We start from the raw sequence: 14,417 nt of genomic DNA, 5'->3' as shown, positions 1-14,417 counted from the left end.
CAGAGTCATTACATTTTGACGGTTAATTTGAACATTCAAATTCCATCATGCTCAGTGAGTATTTTGCTGATTTGTTATTTTTGGCTTTTGCCATGGGAGACAAATCACACCATTTGAAATAGCATAAAACTAATAAAACAAACTAATAACAGCTCCTCTGATATGTTTTCAAACGAACTGCATCACATTAGCGGAGTTACATGTCTTATTAGATGTCAGTTTCAGTGTTAGAGCTCATGTAAATGCCTCCAAGGTCCAGATTAGAAGCGAGCCATGTTGTTGTTGGTTTTTATCAGCAATAACAGAGCGATTTACAAAGCTGTGAGCGGAGCCAGCATATAAACCTTTTCCTTGCCCTGCTTTATAGAGAGCTCATTTGTTAGCAGATGGAGGCTCACACCGAGAGCTCCAAGTACCGCCACCCAGAAAATAATTACATGCAATAACATTATAATCAGCAAATAAGTACACACATGCACAGGCACACACATGGGCCCCTGGGCAAAAGTAAAGAGCACCTCTGTGTATCCATCCACCTGTGTGTGTGACTGGCTCTCTCCTGGGCGACCTCCTTCCTTCACAGTTTCCCTGACAACGGTTTCCCCAGAAACGCTCTTGAGTTGATGTCATATGAAGCACTCTTCAGTAGCTCCTGTGGGGTTATCAACAATGGGCAGAGGGGAGGTGGGAAGGAGGAGGAGGAGGAGGAGGAGGAGGGGGGTAAACACATGTGACTTACAAATCACATCATTCTACCTCTGCAAGGCAAAAGACAACCTGGCGCCTTCTCACACACTGCTCCTCAGATTCTTAAAGTTCCTCAAATGGGGATTTATAAACAATACTCTCTGTCCACCGCATTGTGTGTTTAAGTTAACTAGTGATGTGGATTGCTTTAGAAAATCTTTACATGACACCAACAAATGTTTGCACATGTGGCTGTCATGTTTGTGTACACGTGTGTGTATCTACGCAGCAGATTAACAGATGTGTTTTTCCTCACTTGCCTCCCTTTAGTTCCCCCATCCCAGCAGAAAGAAAAAAAGGTGAATGTGAAGTCTGAAGAGGGAAACAGTATCATTCTGAAGTGTAACCCCCCACAGAGCTCTATGGAGCCTATCATTCACTGGATGGACAGGAGTGAGTACATTACCTTTCCATCTTTCCTTCCATTACATCCTTCCCGTCTCTTCACTAAATCTACTTAGACTATCTATCTATCTATCTATCTTGCAGTGTTATATATAGTCTTTATCATCATTTTTTTATTTCTCTCATCCTACCTTATCTCTAAGCCTCCCTCTCCTATTTCCTCTAACTATTTTATTCTTTTGTTAAACTCCTCATTCTATCTCCCTTGTCTCTCATTTTTCCGCTGCCTCTATCTGTCATCAATTTCTCTCTTGTACTCTTTCTCATTTCCTCTCTCTGAAGGTCTACGCCATATCCAGCTGAGTGAACGGGTGGTGGTGGGCAAGGACGGCAACCTATACTTTGCCCATCTGACAACTGAAGACAACAGGAATGACTACACCTGCAATGTCCAGTACCTGGCGACACGTACCATTCTGGCAAAGGAACCCATCACTCTGACTGTAAACCCCTGTGAGTTTTGCTCTGGATTAACTGCCTGGCTTACAGTAGACTTGACTGAAATGACCTGAACTTCCAGAAATGCATCTTTAGGCTAAGAATGCTTTTATTCTGATTTTAAAGCAATAAAGTTATCCATTCAGTAGCTGTTGAACCATCCGACAGACCAACACTGCCATTTTGTCATTTGGGTGAAACAAATCTTAATTATCTAGTTTAGACTGTCCTTAATACATGCATTTTGTGAAGTGCATTCATTTTGAAAGATGGGCTGTATGGATTGACAGTGACATCCCTTAAAAATTTCTAAATTCTCAATCAATTCTTACTTTTTAGAGAGAGAAATCTGTTGACAACTTCTGAGGCCTCATAGTTAAACTCACACCCATGTGGTGGCATGTTGTGCTGACCAAAGCATTACAGTATCCAGAAGACGGTCACAGAGCCGACAGGGGGCACCTCACTTCCTCAGCCCTGTGGTAATAAGATGCAGCTCACACTCAGATGTGTCTGTCAGCATCTGTGGCCCAAGTAGAGGTCAAAAAGATGAGCACATGTTAACATGAGACCTCTGTGCATGTGTGTGTGTGTGTGTGTGGGTGAGTGTGTGTGAAAAATCTGTACAATGATGTGTTGTTGAAAAGCTAAAGTCTTCTCCACATGATTCCACACCCTGCATCTGTGTGTGTCAGAGTCTCTAAAGTGGCTGCTTTGTCAGCAGCACGGCAATTTGAAAATTACCCATAAATATGTATGAATCCTTCTCTCTGTCTTTGTGTTTCCACCTCTCTTTCTCCAGCCAACTCTGTACTGCGGAACAGGAGGCCCCACATGATGAAACTTACTGGAAGCCACAGCACTTACCATGCTCTCAGGGGCCAGACTGTGGAGCTTGAGTGCATCGTCCAAGGCCTGTGAGTGTGTGCATATGTGTGTGCCCCCATCAATCAGAAAACTTGTGCTGCACCCTTTAATCAATCTTACCTGCCTCGCATCCATCTCTCTCCCTTCCTCCTACCTCTCTCTGTTCCATGTGTCCCTTCCTCTGTTGCATCCCTCCATCCACATCCTTTCCATTCTTGCTATACCTCTTCCTCTCCTCTTCAGTCCAACTCCCAAAGTTTCGTGGCTGAAGAAGGAAGGCAATTTGTCTGAATCTCGGACCATTAAAGAAATGTTCAACCGCCGCCTGCGCATCAGTAATATCTCAGAGAGTGACGGGGGCGACTACCAGTGTATAGCTGAGAACTCCCAAGGGAAGGCCAGCCACACTTACACTGTGACTGTGGAAGGTATGTCACGCATGCACGCACACACACACACACACACACACACACACACACACACACACACACACACACACACACACACACACACACACATGTATTGTGAATTTACAAAATAATGGTAACTACAGTAATCCAGATTCACAGTTGATCACATTACTGTATCAGTATTTATTAGGTTTAGCCAGGTGCCAGGTACATAACCTGCGTCACAATTAGCAACTAATGCAAAATCATTATCTGTCAGCTGTTCCAAGATAAATTAATTCTTCACCTTTGTTCTTAGATGAATGTTTACAAAGTATTCAAGCTATTTAGGATAGCAAAGTTAGGACACTTGCAAAAGCCAGATAAAAAACGCAGAGATACAGTATTCTGACTTTTAGTCGCTATTATGGGTCAAACTCCTGCACTTCCCATAATGCCACCTTATAGCATCTTTTGTTAGATCCCTGCCATATTTAAAGCTTGTGCCCTTGTTCGCAGGGTCTCTGTAAGAAACATATTCTCTGAACCCAGGCTGAGATACCCAGCTCATGTCATATGAGTCATTTTCTCTTGACAAAGACAAGAAGACATTACACTGTCACAATCTGAGTAGTACTCCCTGTGACTAGTAAATAGACCTTAACTAACTAAAATGAATGGCGTGTAACAATAAAACGTTTGGTGATCAGTTGCTTCATTTTGAGAGAGTTTGACAGCTTGTAGGGTGTGACCTATCAATCTCAAACAGACTCACTGAGTACTGTCTTGTGTAAAGGTTTGGTACTGTGTAACCAAATGTGCTGTATGTTTTGATTGTACTGTGTGTAATTAATATATTATTTCCCTTGTAGCGGCTCCCTACTGGATCAAGGAGCCACCCAGTCAGTTATATGCCCCAGGTGAGACAGTCAGGCTAGACTGCATGGCAGACGGCATCCCCTCTCCTACCATCAGCTGGACGATCAACGGGATCCCCCTCTCAGGTGTGCATACACCCAACTGCAAATACATACCTCAACACACAACCTTGGGCATTGTGCATGTGCTGACTGTGTGTTTTTGTAACAGCAACCGACAAGGACTCCAGACGTTCTCTGACAGCAAGTGGATCTCTAATCCTAAAGGATGTCAACTTTGGAGACACTGCCATCTACCAGTGCCAGGCCTCCAACAAACATGGAACCATTCTCATCAACACCAATGTCTACGTCATTGGTGAATGATTGATTTCTCACTTATTAAACAGAGTTGTGTGAGTGTGTGTATGTATGTGTATGTGTGTGTGTGTGTGTGTGTGTGTGTATGTGTGTGTAGGTCTGTTTGTGTCTCATGTCTCTTGTGTGTGTGTTGTTACAGAGCTGCCTCCCCAGATCCTTACTGAGGATGGGAATACATACACAGTGCCAGAGGGCAAGAAGGCTTTATTGGAGTGTGAAACCTTTGGCTCTCCTAAACCTAAAGTCATATGGTGAGACACATTACCACCTTATTTGTCTGTCAAAGCACTTTTTAAACTCTGTTTTTAAAGGTGCTCTGTTTTTAAGTTATTATTATTATTATTATTATTATTATTATTATTATTATTATTATTAGTAGTAGTAGTAGTATTAGTATTATTATGAGTGTTACTATTATTATTAATAATAATAATTTCCATTGTGTTCTATTGCATTGTAAATTATTACGCATTCTAGTGTTATTTTAACAAATTTCACAGAGATATTATTGCGTAGGTAGCTCTTCACATGCATACATTAACAACCAAATTCTGTTACATCTGGACTGTGAATAATTTCAGTGTGGCAGGCATCCAAGTAGGCTTTGTTCTTTTTGGTGAAATAGGCAAATGGCAATTGAACTGGTGAATTTATTAGCCCCTGCAGTAACTAATAAAGTAAAAGGTGTATTTCTTACTGTGCTTGCCAAGCTAATGTGTGTTGTGTGTCTTTTCCAGGGAGAGCAGCAGCACCTCCTCCCTTCTGGCAGATCCCAGAATGAACCCGCTCACCAACGGAGTGCTTGAGATCTCTAATGTCACCCACGACGATTCGGGCTTCTACACCTGCTCTGTACAGAACACCAACTTGTCTGTCAGTGTCGAACTGGAAGTGCTCAGTGAGTAGAAACACACACACACACACACACACACACACACACACACACACAGCAGCTGATGTTAGTTGCACCTCATGCAGCTTGTCTCATCATTGTGTGTCTGCTTGCTTTCTCCAGACAGGACAGTGATCCTGTCACCTCCACAGAATGTGAAGGTGCAGCGTGGAAACACAACAATCTTCACTTGTCTGGCCATGGTTGACCCTAAACTCGGCTCTCCACATATTCAGTGGAGAAAGAACGATAAAAAGATATTTGACTCCCACAGTAATGAAAAGTAAGACTAAAGACTACACATTAGATAACTGACAATAATGAGGCTGTTAGAAATTACAGATAGGATGATTATTATATATTTTTGTTTGTTTAGTTGTTTTAAAGGTCCCATGGCATGAACATTTCACTTTATGAGGTTTTTTAACATTAATATGCGTTCCCCCAGCCTGCCAAAGGGTCCCCCAGTGGCTAGAAATGGTGATAGGTGTAAACCGATCCCTGGGTATCCTGCTCTGCCTTTGAGAAAATGAAAGCTCAGATGGGAGCAAGGTTACCTCCCCTTTCTCTGCTTTGCCCGCCCAGAGAATTTGGCCCGCCCATGAGAAAGAGAGGGCATCATGGCTTTCAAACGAGCAAAGTGGCAGTTGGTTAAGGCCACACCCCACCCTCCACCTTACCCCCCTGTCTCTTCCTCAATAGCATTTAAAGCTACAGACACAGAAATGGCACATACTAAGGAAAGCTCATTGTGGGACTGGCTCTAGTGGCTGTAATTCTGCACCAAGGCTGAATTTTGGGAAAGAGACTTCAGATACAGTGTTAGGAGACCACTGAGCCCTACATAAAAACATCCAAAAAGCAGCATGTCATAGGACCTTTAAGCCTAATCAGGAACACACCCTATATTCATTACATTTCTTTTCCCCATGTAATAGTGTTCATCTTAGTGCTGTCAAACGATTAAAATATTTAATCGCGATTAATCACATTAATGTCATAGTTAACTCGCAATTAATTGCACATTTTTATCTATTCTAAATGTCCCTTGATTTCTTTTTGTCCCATTATTTTTTCTCATTTTAATGCTCTTATCAACATGGAAAAGTGGATCGGCTTGCTTGGTGGTTTTGTCGCCTGGCTTTGACGAGGGGCCGGAGAATTCGCATCAGCTGTGTGCTTGGCCATCAAGTGGTATTTCAGACTGGACATGCTGCGATGATAATTCAGTTCACAACGACAAAACACACAATCACTTTGGTCTTGTCAATGGACCCATTTGGCAACTTTTTAAAAGTAAACTTTCCATTCAGAAACTTATTGGCATCCATTTCGGCGTTTTGCGCTCGCCATCCCCTCAAAACGTAACGTTAGCCTACTACTCTTTGGCCGGCTCGCAAGCCCAAACAAGTGTGTGCGGCGCGCCTGTTGTTTTGTTTCCGGTCTAGCTAGAAATCGGTGTGGTATTGAAGTTTTTCTAACGTTACTAGTTGTTGCAACAGCATGTGAAAAAAACTACTGAGTTTGCTAGGCTAAAAAGAACGCTAATTTTGCGATAAAAAGATTGACGCCGTTAAAATGAGTTTGCGTTAACGCTGTTAATAACGCGACTGACAGCACTAGTTCATCTGTATTGTTCCTGTTATATGAATAAACACACAAATAAATGACTTACTATGGTGAAAACAATAGTAGGAAAAGGGAGAGATGATCATAAATAAAGAGAAGTAGGAGTAGGAGAAAGATGAGGATAACAATTATGACCATATTTCCTCAGATACACAGTTGATGGACCAGAACTGAAAATAACTAATGTGGAAGCAGATGATGAGGCTGTGTACACCTGTCAGGTCATCACTAAGCTTGACATGGCTGAAGCCAGTGGCACTCTCACTATATGGGGTAAGGTCACTGATCATATACTGTATGATGTTCAGTAATTTTATTTTTCCTATTTGTTAAAAGACAAGCAGTGTGCAGGCAGTTGTGTTGATGATATTATTGTTGTCCCCCTCAGATAGTCCAGACCCTCCTGTCCTCCTCCAGATCACTGACCCTAAGCATCGTGCAGTCACCCTCAGCTGGACTCCTGGAGATGACCACAACAGCCCTGTGCTAGGTTTAGTACAAACAAACACAAACGGACACACATACTCACACTAGACACACACACATTTGTCTCGATCGTAATCCGTTTTTCTTCTCTTGTGAGGATATACACTGACTCACACACGCGCACACACACATGCACAAAAAATGTAAACACAACTTTTTATCTTGTATAACTCAGATACTCAGAGCAACAAACCCATTTAATTGAGCTGCCTCTGTCAAAATAAAAAAAGGTGGCTCTGTTTTCACTACTTGGCCAGGAATATTATTTGACCTGCAGCATCAGACTTTTGTAAAGCTCAAAGTGTCTCAGTATGACTAGTATGAATGATGTTTTCTATGTTTCTATTGTTTCCTTATTATTTACATCCTGTCTTTCGCCATCCCTCCTTGACTCTTTCTTTCTCTCTCTGCAGAGTATGTGGTTGAGTTTGAGGACCAAGGTTCGAAGGAGAGAGTTTGGGAAGAGCTGAAGAGAGTAATGGGAAACAAGGAGCGTGCTAGCCTAACTCTGTGGCCTTATATGTCCTACCGTTTTCGGGTCATTGCCATCAATTATGTGGGAAAAAAGTGACCCTAGCAGGCCATCTGAAATCCACAACACACCTGCTGAAGGTTAGAGCCAGTGTTTGGTAACCACAAGTTTTCAATCTCAAAGTGAACCCTGAATAACACTATAATGCACTTTGTTTTCTCCAATCACAGCTCCAGACAATAACCCGGAAGATGTTAGGAGTGTATCCGAAGACCCAGACACTCTGGTCATCACCTGGGAGGTACATCTGTTATCTAAATGTATTAATTACCTGAAGCAGCATCCAACTAATTTTAAAATGTTGTGAATTATTGGTTGCTGTTGCTATCACTGCAGGAAATGGACAAACGTAACTTCAATGGACCTGACTTCAAGTATCGGGTGTTCTGGAGGCGAGTAGTGGGCAGTGGGCCCAACTGGCACACCAACTACACAACCACATCACCATTCATAGTCAATGACATAGGCCACTTTTCTGCCTTCGAGATCAAAGTTCAGGCTGTCAATGGGAAAGGGGATGGACCTGAGCCAGACCCAGTCATTGGCTACTCAGGAGAAAATGGTAAAATATAATTCTTTTTTAAAAGGTTGCTAAACAGCTTTTCCACAGGTTTTGTTTTACTTGGAATAGTTCTACTTTGTATTATTTCTCACCTATCACCCTCCTGTCTGTCATTGTCTCTCAGTTCCATTGGAGGCTCCAATGAATGTCGGTATTGAACTAATAAACAGCACTACCATCAGAGTGAACTGGAGGGCAGTAGACAAAGAAACGGTCAGAGGACACCTGCTGGGATACAAGGTACTGATCCTGTATCTCCTTTGTTGTTTGCCCTAACATATTCAGCCCCTGTCTTCATGAATTATACATATTTTGGGTTTACAGCTGAGGCAGCCAGATCTTAGCTTGGCAAGGCCTTCAGAGTTGTCTTTAGTTTCAAGGTTGTGAGGAATAGAGCCTTTTTTAAATTTATTTTTTAGATTATCTCACCTTCAGAAGGTATCACAGTCTAGTCACACTGCTTCCCTTTCTCTCTTTTGGGTCGTAGATGCATCATTCATTCAACATCCTAGCCATACTTTATCCTTTTAAAACTGCTTTAAAAATGTCTCTTGGTATGACATGAATTAATTATAAGAAGTGTATGAATGTGAATGAATGTATGTTTAAAATTTCCAGTATAAACTTACCCATGATCTCCTTTTCTTTAATCATGACTCATTTTGTGGCTCCAGGTCTACTTGACCAGAATCGGCTCCAGGGGCCACCACCGAGGCCGGCGGTCCAGGGAGCCAGAGAGCACTGTGGTGGTGGAGACTGGGCCCAGCGAAGAGAAAAAAGTGATCAGTGATCTCAGACCATACTCACACTACGACCTGGCTGTAACTGTATTCAACAGCAAGGGAGAGGGACCCCGCTCTGAGACGCTGCCCTTCAGCACTGATGAGGGAGGTGAGAATGAGAAAGAGAGGATAAATCAGGGGTAAAAGAGGGAATGTGGCGATGAGGCTGAAATGGGGGGAGGTGATAGATAAAGTGGGTAAACAGGTTTAATTACAGACAATGGGGCAAGATGGAAGGAAGGGAGGAAGGGAGAGATGGGTAGTGTATTACTACAGAGGAAATGACACTGATATCCAGAGATTGAGTAGGTGGAGGGCAGTTAAGAGAAGGAGGATGAAATTGATAGATAGGGATAGATATTATTGAGCAGGCAGTTGTTTGACGGAAAATAGGTGACAGTAGATCAAAATAGTATCATAATTCCTTTCAAGCCTAGTGCATTTTAATGTTGTGTTTCTGCTAGTTCCTGGTCCTCCCATGTCCCTGATGCTGGACAGCCCATCAGAGACAGAAATGACCCTCCACTGGACGCCTCCTGGCCAGCCCAATGGAGTCCTTATTGGATATCTACTGCAGTACCAACAGAGTGAGCATCGTTTACACCCCTAGCCCACAAAATAGCCAACATCAGACATATAGTAAAATATTTTGTTTAATAAGTGCTTCTATTCTGCATCGAAGGCATCACTGAAAACATCAGTAGTATGAATGACACCACACAATTAATTTCCAGCTAAATCAATAACACTAGAAAAATGTCAAAGCATAGCCTCCTAATGATGCTCATCAGTCAGTCAATGTGTCACCCATAACGATGTGCTGAAGATCAAGTTGTGATTGAATGTTTTTTCTGCTGTGCTGTGGTCAGTTGTGGAGAGTGATGACAGCCCCATGCAGGTAGAGACAATAGACGACCCCACAGTCATCCACCTTACCCTGAAAGGCCTGGACCACAACAGCCACTATCGCTTCTTCCTGAGGGGACGCACTGCTGAAGGGGACGGAGAGCCCATCATGAGGGAGGGTGCCACCACACTGGATGGAGGTTCAAAGACGATTTACAGCGTTCTTCACTATCACAGATCTGACACAAACAGGACCAGATTGTATTAGATCGAGAATTTGATTCCACTGTCTGAATGTCTTGCAGTGCCTCCTGCCGACATCCACCTGTCTGTTGGGGAAAACTTTGTTAACCTCAGCTGGGTGGCCAAGAAGAGACACAGGAATGTTAGCTTCCAGGTCCACTACCTCAACAAAAATGGTATGATATCTACACTAATAAGTGCATAGGAAAACCTCATTATATTCAACTTTTTAAAACCATTATCCATCTTGGGAATAGTTTCACTTTCCTAAACAATAAAAAGGAAATCAAGGTTTATGTCATGTCTCTGCAGATGGCAGTAAATGGAAGAAAACAGAGAAGGTGAACTCCTCTCAGTCTTTCTACCAGCTCCAGGGCCTGACTCCTGGCTCTCATTATCGTCTACTCTTCACCTACAGCAACACCACCTTCTTCAAGACTGAAATCAAGACAGAAGGAACAGGTACTTTCAGCCTTCATTCATCCTCTTTCCTTTCATCTTCTCTGTTCATTCCTCTGGGCTTCCCACATCTAAATATAAAGCCTGATCCTACAGATAGTGTCTTGCAGTTCTCTCCACTGCCTGTGAAGTGCTTAAAAGACTCATATTAGAAGAGAGCTTGGTTAGCCATATGAAATTATCCATTACATGTGTTTGTTTGGCGTATTGTGCTGTGTTCTTTGGTTCCCAAGTGCAATGCCACCCTGTCAGAATGCATAATGCTCTGTCTCTTTTGCTCTAGATTCTTCTTCCTCTTTTATCTTGTTTCTCCTACCAGTTTCATCCTTTCCACTCCTCTTGTACTTTCATCCTGTGCTTTTACAAAATTCACTTTACAAAAACTTGTCTTTCCACCTCCCTTTTCTTTTCCTCCTGAAGGAGTGACGGAGGTGCAGCCAAGCTTTGCAACGCAGGGCTGGTTCATTGGTGTTGTGAGCGCCATCGTGTTGCTGCTACTGATACTGCTCATCCTCTGTTTCATCAAGAGGAGTAAAGGGGGAAAGTATTCAGGTAAGTGCAGCCCCCCAAAATGAGTGTTAAGCATCCATCAGTAGAGATGTTGAACAAAAAAAATGGATGAGGCCTTGAGCAACTTTTTTTAATAATGTGTTATATTTCCTTATAAGCCTGTGTAGAAAAACAATACAATGTCAGACAACTGCTGTCACACTTTACACAAGTGACACCGGACAGTCTGGAGCCATAAAGCTGTCTGAAAAATGACACTGTGGCAGAAAAAGAAGCCTAGCAGTTACAGGAATGCACCACAGTAAACAATATTATGTTCACTGGAAAGAAGACAGTAAAATAAGACTGCATCATGTTTAAAATTCTGTGTGTGATCAAGTTGCTCCATATCCAAATAATTGACCAGTTCTCACTTGGCCAACCTTCTCCCTTGCAGCCTTCACATCAAACATGTAGTGAAACAGACCTCTAAGCCTGCACTTTCTTACTGTGACAGTAAGAGGCTCTGCCCTGAAAAGGGCAGTGAAATAATAATCACAAACCACCAGAGTAACTGCAACCTGCAGGCCACTGTCTGACTGGTCAGAGAAAAGCACCGGCCTTTCATCCCTTTCTACATGAGGGAGAAACAAGTGTCTGGCTCCTTTTAAAGTAGACTTAATTGTGCAAAAAGCAAGGGCTAATTGAATATAAATCCGACCATACCAACTGGCATTATACTTGTGAACGATTCATTATTTAAATCATTTGAATTTTTAGAATAGTAACTATAACGCTAAATGTCAGACGAGAAATTAAGTCAAATATTAAACTTTAAACCACATAAATAAAAACATTCTGTCTACAGAGTCCACATCTTTTTGCTCACTTAGTGTTATCTTGTCTTTTTGTGTGACAGAATGTCATTATCGATGTCTGAGACAGTGGCTTAGAGAGAAACATGGTTGAGATCCTTCTGATAACAAAATCCAATAATCTCCTTTGCAGTGAAAGATAAAGAAGAGGGTCCAATGGACTCAGAAGCACGGCCCATGAAGGATGAGACTTTTGGAGAGTACAGGTTTGTCATTTAAATTAACATCGTCTCTTTGGGTGTTACAGTATGTTTCTATAGATAATTTAAATTCTAACTCCTAATAAAGCCCTGATTCCCTCAGCACTGTTTGCTTTTCCTAACCCTTTGTGTTCCTGTCATTGTGCCTCTTCTCCCTAATGCGTGCCCCTGCTAAGCAGATCTCTAGAAAGGTATGCTGTGATGTGATTTGCTATTCCAAACCCACTTATTTATTATCCCCTGCCGATGCCTTACTTACCTACTGACTTCCCTGTAACATTTTGTATAATCATAGAGTAAAGTATGTTGTATATGTGTTGCAACTATTATTATTATTTTCCTGATCAAAAACCTTGGTGAATAACCATTATTTGTTTTACACACCTTATGATAATATGTCTTGTTTTTGACCTCTTCTGTGCTCTCACATACTGTAGTGACCTTGAGGAGAAGCGCACGGCCAGCCTGCCGTCCCTGGGCGAGGAGAGCAAGCTGTGCAGCGAGGACAACCTGGACTTCAACGGCAGCAGTGCCATAACCACTGAGCTCAACATGGATGAGTCTCTGGTCAGCCAGTTCAGTCGGCCCAGCGAGGGTCCAGAGGCACTGCATGGCCTGCCAGACAACTCCCTGCTTAACCCCACCAATGGCATGCCCAACTCAGTCACCATCCTCGATTAACCCCCACACATCCACCTGGGGCCATCAGACCAAAACATGTCAACACATATGTGCCCATACACTCCTGTTCCCTACTGACTTGCTGATCTGTAGTTTAACGACTAATACACAATCAATATATTGACTATTCAGATGTCCCTAGCAGTCATCTGAACGACTAGACTGTTTTGACCAAAGGAGTGTCCAAAGTAGTGGACAATGTGATACAAGTTTGACTGACCTGAAGATGTATTTTGACCCCCCTTCAACCTCCTTTTATCTGTGTAGTTTACAACATATCTTAATGACTAACATTCATTTCTCTCCCTTTCTTCTCTTTCTTTCGCTCTGCAGACAACTCTATAGAAAGATAAAAACAGAATGTCTTACATGTAGAAATATCAGAGGGATTGTAGGTATGGTCATAGAGATGCAGAGTAGTGCATTTAAAGAGGAGGATGATCATGGTAGAGCCTAGTGTGGGGAAACAGGCAGCACATGCTGCTGTTAAAAGTCTTAGATATTTATCATGCTTTATATTATTTCGCACATTTGTATGTCTAATGCCATTTGATGTCTCAGATTGTACTTTCCAGTGCCATTTTTAATACAAAACATCCTTTTTTGTTATCTGCCATTTTTATTTATATAATCATTTTTTTCATATTGTTTTTTACACTATTTATATAAATATTTCAATCTCTTTATTGAAATATTTCACAGATCAAGACGTTTTAATTGAAACTAAGTGAAGCCAAGTTTCTTACTATAAATAACATTGTATGCATATGGGGAACTTGCTGTGAACATGCTGAGTAGCATCTGGTGTATATAGCTGCATCTACATCTATCTATTTAGCCATAATACAGTATTATAGATATGTACATGCTCCTTATAATTTCCTGTGCCTGCTGGGTCTGCATAGAGCACCAGATTGATGTCATTACTCTCTCGCCTTCCCACCAGAAGTGTAATGTCATTATTGGAAATGATATTGTAATTTTTTGTGTCGAGACCTATGTGTAGCTTTCTGTATCTGTCTTTGTCTCTTTATACACTGTATTAAAAACATTGTTGTCTCTAATTAACAATCTTTTCATACCTGTCCATCTCATACTTGACAAACTGTTTGAGGAGCAGTATTTATGTATATTTACAGATCAGAGAGTGGAGTCTTGTAGTTGAACACTCTCATGTTTTATTTTCAGACTCTCATCAATGCAAGTTGATATTGCAGACAGGCGTAATGATTGCCAGTTGATGTATAATAAAGGCAAGCAGTTGGTATTTACATCAAACACAGAGAATGTATTCTTTTCAGAGCTGGGCAGACGTATTTACATGCTACTGATTAAAAAGAAAAATCTGAGCTACAAGTCGGTTATCAGAAGAACAGTTTTTTCTCCACAGAATGTAAATACAACCCTTAAAGATTGTTTTGATGAACCCAACCGTGTTTGATATAAAATGTGAAAAAATTGCAGGTTTTAAACCACTTAACTTTATTTAAAAGTGTTGCAAGTTGTCATTTTTCTTCTTTGTACTATTGCTATGAATTCAAACTTTCCATTTTTGACAAATAATTGCAGTGAGATTTGGCTGTTTTAGCAAAGAAATAGTTCATAAGTTGAGGGGGATAAGGGAAATAAAAAGGGAAAAAAATTCCACATTGTTCTC

At 41.6% G+C, this 14,417-nt stretch overlaps 1 protein-coding gene across 1 annotated transcript in view; it reads left to right on the top strand.

The window, feature by feature from the left end:
* Positions 1-14,116, top strand: part of l1cama (L1 cell adhesion molecule, paralog a) — a 41,122-nt gene extending 27,006 nt beyond the window's left edge. The window contains 24 exon segments of the mRNA XM_028582140.1: positions 1,018-1,140; positions 1,435-1,605; positions 2,393-2,507; positions 2,701-2,885; positions 3,719-3,850; positions 3,936-4,082; positions 4,224-4,335; positions 4,822-4,982; positions 5,100-5,259; positions 6,754-6,878; positions 6,994-7,095; positions 7,505-7,653; positions 7,655-7,703; positions 7,794-7,864; positions 7,960-8,185; positions 8,310-8,425; positions 8,860-9,076; positions 9,432-9,554; positions 9,837-10,013; positions 10,119-10,232; positions 10,369-10,518; positions 10,936-11,067; positions 12,013-12,085; positions 12,517-14,116. Of these exon segments, the coding sequence (XP_028437941.1) occupies positions 1,018-1,140; positions 1,435-1,605; positions 2,393-2,507; positions 2,701-2,885; positions 3,719-3,850; positions 3,936-4,082; positions 4,224-4,335; positions 4,822-4,982; positions 5,100-5,259; positions 6,754-6,878; positions 6,994-7,095; positions 7,505-7,653; positions 7,655-7,703; positions 7,794-7,864; positions 7,960-8,185; positions 8,310-8,425; positions 8,860-9,076; positions 9,432-9,554; positions 9,837-10,013; positions 10,119-10,232; positions 10,369-10,518; positions 10,936-11,067; positions 12,013-12,085; positions 12,517-12,760 (3,374 nt within the window). The 3' untranslated portion in view covers positions 12,761-14,116.
* The last annotated feature ends 301 nt before the right edge of the window (positions 14,117-14,417 follow it).

The sequence above is a fragment of the Perca flavescens genome, chromosome 7 (assembly GCF_004354835.1).
Source record: "Perca flavescens isolate YP-PL-M2 chromosome 7, PFLA_1.0, whole genome shotgun sequence".
Taxonomy (NCBI): Eukaryota; Metazoa; Chordata; class Actinopteri; order Perciformes; family Percidae; genus Perca; species Perca flavescens.
This window is presented reverse-complemented; position numbering and strand designations above follow the sequence as displayed.